Here is a 14,621-nt window from a genome sequence, read left to right on the forward strand (position 1 = left end):
AGTAGTAGAAAATCATTCCTTAGAGTCAAAATGGTATAATATGGTGACAGTGTAAGCCTGTGCTGTCTTTACCTTCCTACAATTAAGTGGTGATGTCAAGAGGAAAGACTAGGTGTGGGTTTGAGATCCACATTTGGCAGCAGGGGTAGGGAAGGGACAGAGTGAACCCAGGAAAAATTGTGAAGTGGGCAGAGAATCTTCACTCTCCTCTCAGGCTTTTTCCCCTTCTCAGGCAGTTCCCCCACCTCTGCACTCATTTTGCCCCTTAGCCACAGTGGAGACCCCACCCAATGCTTCGGACATGATCTAGACTTACCTGTTCACACTGTGGTTGGTTATATCTGTCTCCACTTGCCAAGGTCCTTCACTTTTGTGGGCCTTGAGGTCGTTGTCTCTACCAACTGGTGGCCTCAGGCAAGTGACCCCTCTCAGGGTATTTGAGCTTGGAGCCCCTGGACTTTCAATACTAACACCCAGAGAACATGAGTCTAAAATGGGGTTGTCTGACTTGGAGATATGAGCAAAGAAAGAATCTTTTGGTCTCCCAATCTACAGAGTTGTGGATAGAAACATGTACTTACTAATAGAGAGCCATGCTTCAAAGCGGTGTTTCTCATCATTTTGGCTGGTATATGGACAACCCTCCTCCCCATTGTCAATGTCAGCAAGTGAAAGTGACACAGTCCATCTGTCGGCCCACTTCAGGGGCTGGCTGTGTCTTCCTACTATATCTTCCTTCTAAAATACACTTTCTATTGGAGACTGCTCTAGTGGAGGTGACATTCTGGGGTGAGGTGGACTCTCTACTGTCCCTTATTCCACCAGCCCTGAATCCAGGAGACCTAAGAGGAGGGTGCTCTGAAGGTGTGAATTTTTTCCTTGTTGCAGGAACATGGTAATTGCTATGTAATTAGGACTAAGAAAAGTCATGCTCTGTGATCTTTTCCAGAGAGCCACCATTGAAACCTGGCTCTGCCACCAGATGCCTCCAAGCCTCAGGTTGCTCAGGACTAATGTAAGTTGAGGCTAATAATGCCCACCTTGAGAGTATGGTGAGAATGAGAGTAGGTAGCATGAATTCAGCAGAAAGGATAAGGACCTGTTGCTGGTGGTAGTTTTTCAAATTCAAATCCATGCTATGCCACTTTGTGTAGCCTTGGGCAAGTTATTAAACCTTGCACTGCCTGTTTCTGCACATGGAAAATGGAGTTAATAATAGTATCTACCTTGTGGGATTGTTGTGCATTTTACACAGCATAGTATCTAGCATATAATAAGCAGTTAAACAAAAAATGGAAAAAGATATGTTAACATATACTATCTATATATTACTGGTGGCTTTTAAAAAGTGTATCTAGGGTCTTCTTTTTACCAAGCTGTCATGAAATGAGAGACCCAGGGAAATTCCCAGACAACCACCTCCAGCCAGTTTCTTCTGTCATGTGGGAAACTTTTGACACAACCCCGGGTGCTCACAGGGCCTTCTTTCCCTTCAACCTTCTCACAATACTCCCTTGCCATAATGCACACCCAAAGATAAGCCCTTAAAGTTCACAATTTTATTTTGAAGTTAAGTGATCTCAGAGAATAAACACTAAACCATTGAATTTTAGTATCAAACTGTCATTTTAAAGCTACAAATAATTTTCAGCCCTCTCAACAGTTGCAAGCTTGGCATCACCGGCAGGGTACACAGCTTCTCTGTTCTGGCAAAACCACAAGTGACCTTTTTGTCTGGGCTAATATAAAGCTGGTCTCTACTTATTCTTTCTGGAAAAACAGAGACAGAATATAGATGTTTTTAAATGAAGGCTAAAATAATGTGGTTTGGCATATTAGGGGCATGAAATGTTCTCTTTCTCCGTAAGGTTTTAGACTGTCCTGTGTGAAAAGCAGGTTCACTGTGATTTGTCTGAGTCTTGGGAGACAGAATTCCTATGCACACAATAAGTTACAGGAATCTGGCTTGTTACTTACAGCTAGGCAGCAGATAACAGAAGCCTGAAATTCATGTGAGCCAGTCCCCCAAGGCTTAGGAAAGCTGCCTGGGGCACACGGAGCCTCATCTGCACATGCCCACTTGCACCACAGCTGAGGACCCCCAGGAAGGCAGCCCATCCTGGGTTTTATACTCAAGGGAAACAAGAATCACTGAGCTAAAGCATTGAAGGATATCGTGTAGTGGGGGGACTGGAACAGGTCCCAGGATGTTGGATTCCCAGCACATTCTACAGTTATTCTTGAGAACTATAAGCCAGAAAACTGAAAGAACTAGGCCCAGTCCAAGACCTTGAAAACTGTCCTTCACTGTACTTGTATTTTATGACTTGTTCTGAGAAGGTGCATGTGTGTGTGCGTGCGTGCATGTACCCATGTTCACATGCAGGACATACAGGACAGCAGGAGTGGAGAGCCTCCATAATTGTGCTCTTCACCTCAAATTAGAATCTGGCAAAAGATTGGACTTTCTGAAAATCAGGTAAGATAAGGGCTTCAGCCATTTTGGGTTGAGCACTAAAATTTCAAGACACATTCTATCTGATGGAATTCTGTGCAACCTTAAAAGAAGAATGAGGCAATTCCAAAGTATTTTGCTTAGTGTGAAACTCAAGGTTCAAAAGAGTTTGTGTAAGAATAGGCGTGGTGGCTTACACCTACAGTCTGAGCACTTTGGGAGGCAAAAGCGGGAAGATGACTTAAGCCCAGGAGTTCAAGACCAGTCTGGGCAACATGGTAAAACCCTGTCTCTACAAAAAAAAAAACAAAAAAACAAAAAAACAAAACAAAAAAAAACAAAGAAGGAAAGAAAGAAAGAAAGAAAAATTAGGTGGCCATGGTGGTGTGTGCCTGTACCAGCCACCTGGGAGGCCAAGGGGGGAGAATTACTTGAGCTCAGGAAGCCAAGGCTGCAGTGAGCCATGATTGCACTGCTACACTTCAGCCTGGGTGGCAGAGCAAGACACTGTCAAAAAAGAAAAAAAAAAGTAGTAGGTCAAAAGAAGGGTGTAAAAATCTAAAAAGCATGAGATAGAATATCTTTAGGAGGATGTGCAAGGAAACAATGACATTGCTTGATTTCTGTAGGATCTGGGAAACCTGGGGGAAGGAGATGGAGATTTATTTTTAACCGTGTTTTTGTATTTTTTAAAAAAGTGTATATGTGTAGAGCTATTAAAAAATGCATGTTAGGCCAGGTATGGTGGTTCACACCTCTAATCTCAATGCTTTGAAGTTGAGATGGGAAGATTGCTTGAGACCAGAAGTTTGAGATCAGTGTGAGCAATACAGCAAGACCTCCATCTCTACAAAAAGATTTTTTAAAATTAGCCAGGAATGGTGGTAAGTGCCTGTACTCCAGGCTATTTGAGAGGCTGAGGTGGGAGGATCACTTGAGGCCAGGAGGTTGAGGCTGCAGTGAGCTGAGATTATACCACTACACTCCAGCCTGGGTGATAGAGCAAGACCCTGTCTCAAAAACAAACAAACAAACAAATAAATAAATAAATAAAATTAGCTGGGTGTGGTAGTGTGCACCTGTAGTCTCAGCTACTCAGGAGTCCAAGGCAGGAGGACTGCTTGAGCTCAAGAGGTTGAGGCTGTGGTGATCCATTATCACATTACTGCATTTCAGAATTTTGAACGTTGATTCCCTGGTCACTTGCTCCTTGTGTACCTGGATCCTAGGCAAATAGAACCATCTGACTCCACTTTAAAATGAGTGAGTGGGACCCCCTCTCTAAAAGAGGGGTGGGGACTGACCAGCACACCCTACCAGTTGAACAATGCCTTCCCCTAGCAAATATTTATCGACTACTGACTGTGTAGCAAGTACTGTGTTAGGTACTGGGGTATCTCAGTGAGCAAAACAGGCCAGGACTCTGCCCTTCTGAGGCTGACGTTCTCCTTGGGGGAGACAGACAGCATACACTGAATATGAACTGTGGCTCTCTCAGTGTCTCCAGGTAGAAGGGTCTCATCCTCACCTTCTAAAACATGTAATCTCACTTTTCAGAAGGACGAGGTTTAGTCCAGTAAAACTCTTGCATATCTTGTTTCGCCTTGGCCCTCTCAAGCAGTGTCCCTAGGCCCCTGGCCTATCTGAGCTTCAGTTTCTCCACTGGTGAAATGGACATGGCTGTTGTAAGTATTAACAGAAGACTAACGGTTCTAGCAATCACCCGAGGAGCCTGCTGGAGCTGCAGAGTCCTGGGCCCTGTTCCAAAGATTCTCATTCTGTGTGTCTGGAGTGGGTCCAGCAATCTGTCCCAAGTCAATTGGAAGGTTGTGAGGCAGGTGGTTCTGGAAGGGACCACTCTGACCCTGCTCGGAGAGCACTGTGCTAGATGTTGGATGTGAAAGAAAGTGAAAGTGCTCTCTCAGTGTCAGCTGTGTTCATGCCAGGCACAAGGGCGCCCGGGATTAACTATCTCTGGCCACGGTGTGGGTGGCCAGGAAAACAGCCCTCAGGTCTCCTGCTGTAGGGAAAATGATTGACTGATGGCTCCAGCTGCTGCCTTCTGAATCTACCTCTGTCTTTGTGCTGAGGTTGACCCCAGCTAATGACTAAGCAGGATGTGGCTGCTAATGCAGGCTCATTTCTACAAAACACAGATCTGCTGTCACAAAAGACTTTGGCCTGAGGAGTCCCCATTGGCCTGGTCAGAATATTCTAGAAACTGTGCTGCAGCCCGAGATTCTTCCTATGTAATCCTCTGTTTCCTGCCCGTTCTCTTTCACAGGTGTCAGATGTGCACCACAACCTAAAGGCTCTTCCTGCCTTCTCTAGCACCTTTTATTCTTTACAGGTGTTAGTCCGATAAATCTCTTGCATATCTTGTCTTATCTTGGCATCTTCTTCTCTGAGGACCTGAACTCATACACTCAGCTTCATCTCTAACATCAAGACTGCTTTCAGTAATGACCTCTGCTGTGCCCTACTTATTGCCACACTCCTTCCTGGTTGCAGCAACACTTGAGCAGTGAGATCATGCGCAAAGGGGAAGTAAGGGCTAGCCCCTCCAAAATAATCCTATCCTGTGTTCAGCCATGATGGCATGGTCCCAGTGCCTCTTCAGGAGTTGTTGCTGTAGAGTATCATTGCTCAGAGCATGGATTCTGAGGCTGGCTCATCCTGCTTTAAATCCCAGCTCTGCATGATCTCAGGCAAATGACTTAAATTCTCTGTGCCCTATCAGCTGTGTAAAACACAAATGTTTGTACTTAATACACATTACTTAACTTCTGTCACAGAGAAGTAATTCGTACTTATCTGTGATTATTAACTGTGTAATTATCACAGTTAAGTAATTTTTACTTAATACAGTAGTTATTAATACTCTTTGATAATACTCACCTCAGAGAGTTATTGTTCAGAAAAGATGATCCTGGCCCTGCTGGTGGGCTGTCTGCCTAACAGCAATGTGTTATGATTTAGGGAACGGCAGACAAGTGCCCCGCCCTCTGCCCCAGCCCCACTGACGTGCCTAGAAATAGTTCTGTGTGGTTTCTGCCACTCCTTTGGGTGGAGAGGTCATATGGTGCTGGAACCACCTTGGTTCCAGGCCTGGCTCTGCCACTTCCACCAATGTGATCTCTATAGGTCATTTTCTTTTCTAATATTCAGTTTCTTTGTGAATTCAGGAAGTTGAACATCTCCAAAGTTGGACTTGACTTCTAGCCCCAAGATTCTACAAAATGATAGTACTCTCCAGAGGGAAACTTTATCTTCTTCCCTTCTGTCCGTTAAATGGATACTTATATTATTATTTCAGTCCTGTGCTAGGCACTGGGGATTCAAAAATGAAAAGAGAAAGCCTTTGCTCTCAAGTCACTCAGAATCTTCTAGGGAGACACACATGTCCACAGATAATTCCAACACGATGAGGGGTTTCTGGTCACCCAGAGATGAAGGACTTCTGCCTTGGTTATTAGTAACATCCTATCATGGGAAGTGGGAGAGGTGCAGGAAATAGTTTCTTGATCATGTTTGGCTCAAAGAGGAAGGACAGTGTGTTTCAGTGCACTCTGGTTAACACAAAAGAAAGTGTATTTATTTTCATTGAGAAGAAGAAACCGAAAACTCTGGCATTTAAATAAATAAGGAAGAATTTATTTTTCCTTTTCAGGTCATGAGGCTAGTTAATGATTAGTGAAATCCACGTGGGTGTTTTCTGAGAGGCTGGGTTATGTGATCTCTTTGGCTTTAGGGAATTACTCCATACCAGCTCTGAGATTTCCAGCTCAGCAATGCCCCCAGGTCCCTGGAAGAGCCGCTTCTGGGTGGGGGGCCTACTTTTGTGGCTCAGCGTTGGAAGTTCAGGTAAGCCAGGGCTCAGGCCTTGGGAGGAACTTATTTCAGTCAATGATCATATATCTCCAACTACTTATGCAGTACCAACTTTTGGAAGCTCCCCTAAAAGCCTTTTGCCTCTTCTGAGGTGAATTTAAAAGAGTAGGGGGGAAAAAAACCCCTTTTATCATAATCAGAATGATGGTAAACAGGTCACAGAACCTGAACTTTCCCTGGTTATCCGACTCATTTTTTCTAAAACCCACATAAAAAACCCCTTTCACCTTGCACAAGCCAGCACCCACTGTAAGAAAATAAAATTTGGTTAATTTTAAGATATTCATTTTTCATCCCATAAATATCCACCATTCTAAGATATATTTAATTTTAAAATTTAGGTTTTCCAAACTAATAACGATTTTGTCACTGAGATTGTTAGATGTCCTTTCTAATCTGGCAACCTAACTCAAGTGGTTTATCATCCCAGCTAGGTGATGGGAACTAGTCCCTGCTAACCCCAGATGCCCCTAGGAAAACTTCCCTCAGATGCCAATTTGCATTTATCTTTCCCCAGTAAAGAACTGACACACTGATCCCACTTGCCTAATATAGCAAATTAACCTGCTCTGCCTTGGGTTCTCAGAAGTTCTCAGGAGACTTCTTCTCACTGTGGTGGTGACCTCACCCTTAGAAAAATCCCCTCCCTCTGCTCCCAACGCAGGCTGCTTTTCTTTCTTCTCTGCCGGACATTTAATTCTCATTCCCTGGCTCTAGAATATGTCATTGCTTCTGCCTGGAGTTGCTCACATCACCTTTGGATTGATTTCTGTTCTTTGCGTCTTCCAAGGGGGCTTCTGTATTCCTATCTCCCTTGTATTCATTATTTTTCTGCTCAACACCCCTCCCTGCTACAAAGTTCCACTTAGGTGACTGCATACTCTCCTTGCACTCATGGGTGGTTTCTCAGAGGTGCTGTTGAGCTCTGTATGTGCTTTCTCCTACCTCAATTATTTGTTCCTAAAAGGCGAGGATTTGAGGTTTCTGTCTCTTTTAACATACTTAGTGCTGTGCTCTGTATACTGCAGATGTCCAGTGAATGTTGCTGCATTGCTGCTTAGAGGAGGCAATGGGTTGAGCTGATGGGAAGTAGGCTCTGTCTGGGTCAGACTAACCCTGACTGGAATCCTGGCTCTGTTTCTTTGTAGCTATGTGACCTTGAAGAAGTGGCTTTCTTTACCTGTAGTTGGAGATGATCCTTACCAGATAGGAATGCTGTAAGGACTGAATGAGATCATCTGTGCACAGGGTCTGACTTTTGCAGTTGCTTATTCCCTTACGATTTTATTATTAGCAAATTGTTGTCTAGGCTAATGGAAGTGGAGGGAACAGGGCTGTCATGAGCCACCTTGGAGAGAAGGTGGGAGGTATCGCCTAGGAGAGCTGTGGGTCCCATTCTGAGAAGTGGGCTTGGCAGGCCCACTTTGTCCCTGCTCAGGAGCCCCAGGCCTCCTTAGGGGCTGAAAGGCATTTGCTAGTTGTCCTGATTTGAAGGTTGAGGAGTGGGAGGACTAATAGTAAATTGGCATCAAACTCCTTTTGGAAGCTCATCTGTCGGTAAGCCTGGGGTCTCTGTCACACAGATAAGAGAAGCTCAGAAATTCGGAACCAGGTAGCAGGGTTAGGGTCAGGGCAGAAGCTGATCAGGTTCCATCCACATATGTGGGAATCATTCTAGATACTCTGGGCAGGAAGTGGGCTTATGAAAACATGTTAGCAGGACCTGGGTGTTCCCTTGCCCTGTCCTCTTGCCTTTGTCTCTGGTGTCTTTCTTTTCACACTTACCCAGTGAGGTATTCTCTATTTCCCATTTGCTTCTCTTCCTTTCCCACTGTAAACAGCAACAATATTTATTAAGTTAATGTTCCTTATTCTTACTTTTAGCAGTGCTATCTCAGAAAGTAAGTAAGTTGATGGATAGGCAGAGATAGAAGTGTGTGTGTGTGTGTGTGTGTGTGTGTGTGTGTGGCTGGCAGGGATAGAAATATGCCAAAGGGAAAAGGAAAAAGGATATAATTGTCTTTAGACAGCCTAGATGAAGTAGGTGGAAATAAAGAGGATGCCGGATGCAGAGAGCTCAAGGTAAAGGAAAGGAAGAGCTCAAATGATCGGGAGGGAGGAGGTTCAGGAGGTATCCAGGTGCCTGCTGTCACACAAGGGCAGTAGCTGACCCACATGGGCCTCTTGGAAGTTCAGCCTCCACTCACTTTCCTGACTGTGTGCCCACACAATCTTTCATGGCAACCCCAGTCACACCCAGCTTTTCCTTGGACTATGGAGCTTGAGATTGTTGAGCTCCTTGATCAACCTGGCCCTTGAGCTTCCAGGCCGGCTCAGGCGTCCTCTCCTCCAGATGGGTGCACAAGTCTTCCTCCATCTGGGGTAGATGGCCTTTCTGTGTGTTCTCTCAGTACCTATGTTTCCTGGTCACAGATCTTACATCCCTATTTGCTGTGGGGCTTCCGGCTTATTTTCCCCTTCTCCGCTAGACTTTGAGCTCCCAAAGGACAGTTATGGCTGGCGTCTTCTTCATCCTGGAATCCCCAGAGCCTCACCCAGGCCCTGACACACAGGACACATTCAATAAGCCAAAGGTCTTGGTAACTGAGAAGAAAGAAATTGAGCGGGCTGCAGTCCTCATCTCTACTTCCTGACATTAGGGCAGATTGATTAAATGACACTCATCCTGAAACAATTCAGCCAAAGAAGGGTTCCAGAGGTTGGCCCATTTCAAAGACACTCCTGGCTGCTGATGCCTCAATCCACAGGTCATCTGATAGCACAGCTCTGTCTGTGGGGAGCCCAGGGCTCAAGGGGGTGGCAGGAAGTTCAGGGGCCCGTAGTGCTGAGCTGGCGGCAGAGACAGCTGAGTAGAAGCAGCCTGTGACACCAGCCTCTCCAAGGTCAGCCTGGACCTGAAGGTGATACTGCACCCTGCATGCATGGCAGAGCCACCCTCAAGTCAGCTACTGGGAGGGGGCCTCCGCCCTCCTCCCCTCCTGCAGTGTCCTCCCGAGGAGCCTGGAGAAGGGCACCCGCTTTCCGACACATGCACCAATGGCTCCTCTGTCATCTCCACATTTGATAAAGTGTCTGATATGGTTTTGTGCCAACTCTGTCACTGCCAGAGCACCCATCCGTTCTTGGTCCAGGTCACACAATCAAAACCGTTTTAGCAAAATAACACTTCTATGAAACAAAAGCACATAGGGGATACCGATCTACAGAACACAGCTGAGAGAGGTGCAGGTGGCAGCGTAGAGGAGCACATTTCCAGCATTTACAGATCACAGAGGCCACCCATGGGAACCACGAGCATCCCAGGAGGGTGAAGGGAACTCTGTCAAATATGCCTGAGAGTCACTTCCCATTATGGAAACATGGTTGTTACCAGGCTTTACTCACCCTTCTCTAACACTTCTTCAGTGTCAAAGATTCAAGAACAGAAAACTATAGGCTCTTTTCAGACTCAGACAAGCCAGTATTTCATTCTTCACCCCTCCTTTCTATTGTTTGTAAACCTCTGGTCAGCCTGGCCAGATACTCAGCTGTCACTGTTCTTTGGTTAGAGTGGTGCTAGGTAGAGTCAGTATCTGAATATGCTTCCCTATTTTATCAGCTTCAAATACTGGCAATTTTCTTCTCTCCCTTTTCAAACTTTATAACTTTTATCCCATTGTATTGCCTTGTTTCAGTGGTTAGGACTAGGACCTCTAGCACAATATTTAATAGAAGCAGTGGTAGCAGACATTTCTCATCTGTTCCCAGTTCTAGATGGAATACTTCTAATGTTTCCCAGTAAATCTAATCTTTACTATAGGCTTTTAGTAGATATTCTTTCTTATGTTAAAGAGTGTTGAATTTTGTCAAGCGTTCTTTTTTTCTGCTCATCCATTGAGATGAGCATATGATTTTTCTTCTTTAGTTTGTTCATATGTGAATTGCATTAATACTTTTTCTAATGTTAAAATAAACTTTAATTCTTTACAAAGAATTGACCCAGCAAACCCTGCTGGGCCATGATATACTTTGTGGTCTTGTTATCCCGGATGGATTTAGATTTGCTGACATCTTATCTTAGATTTCTGTTTATGTTCATACATGAAAGTAGCCTTTAGTTTTTCCTTCTCGCCTGTCCTTGTGCAGTTTTGGTATGTTGGATATTCTCATAGAATGAACTGGAATCCTGTCTCCCATTTTCTGTTCCTGGAACAGCATGTGTAAGCTAGGGATTGCTGGATTCATAGAATTCCTCTGTAAAACTCTCAGGCTTCTTAGACTTTTTTGAGGGATAGTTTTGAAACTAGTGTTTCAATTCCTTTATGCTATAGTTTTACATTTGATTTTCGGTTTTTCCTTTCTTGACTAAATTTTGGTAAGTTACATTTTTTCTAGGAAATTATCCATTTTCTAGCAAAATATCAGTATTTTCAGTTTTGGGGTACATATAAACTTTTTTATGGTTCAAGGAAATCTACTGTATTCTGTATTTATATCCCCTTTTTATTCCTGATATTGTTTATTTGTACCTTCCCTTTTTTCTCTCATTCTGTGTTATCAAAAGTACATCTAGCTCATTCTTTTTCAAGAGCTAGTTTTGGGTACTGGCCCTTCGTGTGTGACAGTTACTTCTTTAGGCAGTAGAGTGAATAAAATGGATTTAAAAAATCCCTGCTTTGTTCAAAAGTACATTCTAATGTGGACTGACCACCAATAGACAATAGTATAATAACTTGGCAAATTCCATAGTAGATTAGAAGGTGATGATTGCTAACAAATAGACCAGGGTAAGGAAGATTGAAAGAAATGAGGTGAGGAACACAAGCAGGTTACAACTGAAATAGGATGTGAGAATAGAGAAGAGAGCACTTGACAAGCAAAGACTTGAAGGAGGGGAAGGAAGTGCCATGTAGATACATAAGGGAAATGCATTACAGGCAGAAGGAATGACCGGGCAATGACCCTCAGGCAGGAAGCCATCTAGAGTGAGGAAGGGCCAGGAGAACAACTGGCTGCAAAAGTGAGTGATTGTAGCATAAGGCAAAGGACTCTTGGAGTGGGGTGGATTAGCTCAGTTAGGGCCTTACAGTCCATTGTTAGGACTTCAGGTTTCTATCTGAGTGAAAAGGCTTGGACACTCTTGCACAGAGATGTAACGTGACTCGACTGACTTAAAGAAAAATCTTGACTGCTGTGTTGCAAATAGACTGAAGGGGCCAAAAGAGAGGGCAAGAAACACAGTTGCAGGCTATGGCAGTGGTTGTGAGAGATGATGATGGCTTGGACCAACGTGGTGAGAAGGGTTAGATTCCGAATATTTCATTCTGATGTTCAAGCTAACAGAACTTACCAACTGTATGTGGGAAGTGAGGGACAGGAAAGAGTCAAAGACATCCCAGGCAACTTTGCAAAGCCTGAGAAATTGTAATGACTAAGTTGCTACCAATGTTGCTCATATTTCCTTATTTTCTATTTCTTCCATTTCAACTATTACCTTTATATTTCTTTCCCTATATTTTATTTGGGATTTCTGTGGTATTCTTTTCTGAGTTAAAATATTAACTTATCTAATCTAAGTCTTTCCCTTTTCCCCCCTAACATTTGCATGTAAGGTTATACATTTTTCCCTATTAAAAGGTAAACTTAACACATTAAAATTTTAAAGAGATTATTTAAACAAACAGTGATTCATGGTTTGGGCAGCTTCACATTGCAAGTGGCTCAGGGCTCCACCAAAGGTGTGTGAGGAAGAAATTTTATAAGGTGCCTATGGAGCAAGGCAAAGAAAATATTTGATTGATTAAAGTGGAGCAGTACCTTAAGGTCCCTAGGTTAGTTGGCAGCTTCTGAGTGCTAAAGCTTAAGCCTCATAGGACATAGCTGTTCACTATGAGTTGAGGTTTGGTGAGCTTCTATAGGAACTCAAGCACTAGAGCTGCCTCAGTCTAATGGCTTCCCAAGTAATTATTTTAACAACCCAAGTGCTGTTTTAGCCACTCTTTGCAAGTTTTGATATGTGTTGATTTTATTGTCATTTAGTTTTTAATATTCTGTAGTTTTCATTGTGATTATTCTTTAACCCATACATTCCTTAAAAGGTTAAAGGGTGTTTTTCTGTGGGTAGGAGTGTAAATTAGTATAGCCACTATGGAGAATAGGATGGAGGCTCCTCAGAAAACTAAAGATAGAACTTCCATATGATCCAGCAATTCCACTACTGGGTATATATCCAAAAGAAAGGAAAGGAAGTCAGTATATCAAAGAGATATCTGCACTCTCATGTTTATTTCAGCACTGTTCACAATAGCCAAGATATAGAACCAACCAACCTAAGAACCCATCAACAGATGAATGAATAAAAAGAAGATGTGGTATATATACACAAAGGAATACTATTCAGCCTTTAAAAAGAAGGAAATCCCGTCACTTGCAGCAACATGGATGGAACTGGAGGCCATTATGTTAAGTGAAATAAACCAAGAACAGAAAGACAAATATCACGTTTTCACACATATGCAGGAGCTAAAAAGGTGGATTCATGATGATAGAGAGTAGTAGATTGTGGCTCCCAGAGGCTGAGAAGGGGAGAGGAGTTGGGAATGAAGGGGAGAAAATAATATATGTGTATTTATTACCACTGAACTGTACACTTAAAAAAGGTAAAGATGATAATTTATATATTTTTTTACCGGAATATAAAAAATTTTTAAAAATCTTGAATAAGTTTCAGCAATATATGTCCATGAGGAATTGTGCCCAGGAGCTTCTCTTTTTATGGGCTGGTAAAAATACCACAGGCACATGGGATGGGCTTGTCTTATTGGAAAAAATGGGAGGGGGTGTTTTTACATTTCCAAATGTATATTAAAATAATTTTTGTTATTGATTTCTAGTTTTATTACATTTTATTTAGATGATATTGATTCTTTGGTGATTATTTGGGCCTGCTTTGTGACATATTATGGTTATTTAAAAGGACTCAGACTCTCTGCTGGATGCAGGCTGCCCTATATGAACAGCAGAGCAGATTGACTCATTAATGTGGTTCACATCTCATGCTGAAGCACAGTCTTTTCGTCTTTTCTTTAAAGAGCCAAACACTGGGGGAGTGTTTATCCCCCAGTTTATCATCGCTGATAAAACGATGGAGTCAGGCACTAGCTCTCTCATGTGCTGTGGGAGTTCAAGCCGCAGGCTGAAGAGCTTAGGGCCTGCACTCTCAGAGTGAGCTTCTTCCCAGGAGCCTCCAAACCTGCCTGCTTGGTCTGGCTCTGCAAGGGGATTGGGGATAAAGTCTGGGGCTCAGAAGCAGTGATGGGGAAACCTCTAGTCTACTTCAGTGATGCTCCAGAAGGCCTCGTGGCTTGAGGTATTCTCCACACTCATAGCACCATATCCCAGAGCATCCCAGATCCACACCCCAGTTGTATATGGGCTCCCAGTTACCTCTGATAGCAGATGATCACTCCAGAAACCTAAAGTCACATCTTCCTTGACAAAAGGGCCCACACAAACCAAAGTCTGCAATCCGGACCTCTCCTCTGAACCTCTGATTCTGTGAATCACTTTGTCTGGTGGCAGCAATGCTGTGTGGGGCTGTTCTGTGGGTCAGCGTGCACCCTGCTGCTCTTGCCAGTCTCCCTGTGGGATGCATGGAAGTCAGGGACCACACCTCTGCATCACAAAAGTGGGGATTAGGGTGGGATGCTAGGTACTGAAAATGGGCCAGATTTTCAGCTCCCTGGGAAGCAGGAGTTTCACGTTGCCTTTTCTGTTCAGTGTTTTTTAAAGGCCTGCAGTTATCTTGGCCAGAGAATTTCCATTGTAAAGGTATCTATTGTAAGGTGCTGTGAAGTAGGTGGGGCTTGTTAAGGCTCTTCTCTACCATCTCTCTAGGCCATGGGCTGGGCACTGGAAGGCTATGGCAGGGCTCTTGACTGCTCATAAGGACAAGAAGTGATTAGGCGGGGCTAAGCGGTTGGAAATCCTTCTGGGTCAGAGTGTTCAGACTAGAGTGAGGCTAGTCCCCAGGGCAACTGTTCATTTGGCTGACCAAGGTTCTATTTAGACTTCTCTACTAGTTTACTAGGGATGCTCTTATGAAGTGCTGTGGACTGGATGGCTTGAACAATGGAAATGTATTGCCTCACAGTTCTGGAGGCCGGAAGTCTGAGATCAAGATGTTGGCAGTGTTAGTTCCTTCAGGGCAATGAGCAAAGGATCTGTTCCAGGCCCCTGTCCTTAGCTTGTAGATGGCCACTGTCTCCCTGTGTCT

At 43.8% G+C, this 14,621-nt stretch overlaps 1 protein-coding gene across 1 annotated transcript in view; it reads left to right on the forward strand.

Moving 5' to 3' along the window:
- Nucleotides 1-5,987: 5,987 nt before the first annotated feature.
- Nucleotides 5,988-14,621, forward strand: part of PLA1A (phospholipase A1 member A) — a 30,674-nt gene continuing 22,040 nt past the window's right edge. The window contains exon 1 of the mRNA XM_007985697.3: nt 5,988-6,319. Within this exon, the coding sequence (XP_007983888.2) occupies nt 6,247-6,319 (73 nt within the window). The 5' untranslated portion in view covers nt 5,988-6,246. The remainder of the gene's footprint in view (nt 6,320-14,621) is intronic.

This window comes from Chlorocebus sabaeus, chromosome 22 (assembly GCF_047675955.1).
Source record: "Chlorocebus sabaeus isolate Y175 chromosome 22, mChlSab1.0.hap1, whole genome shotgun sequence".
NCBI lineage: Eukaryota > Metazoa > Chordata > Mammalia > Primates > Cercopithecidae > Chlorocebus > Chlorocebus sabaeus.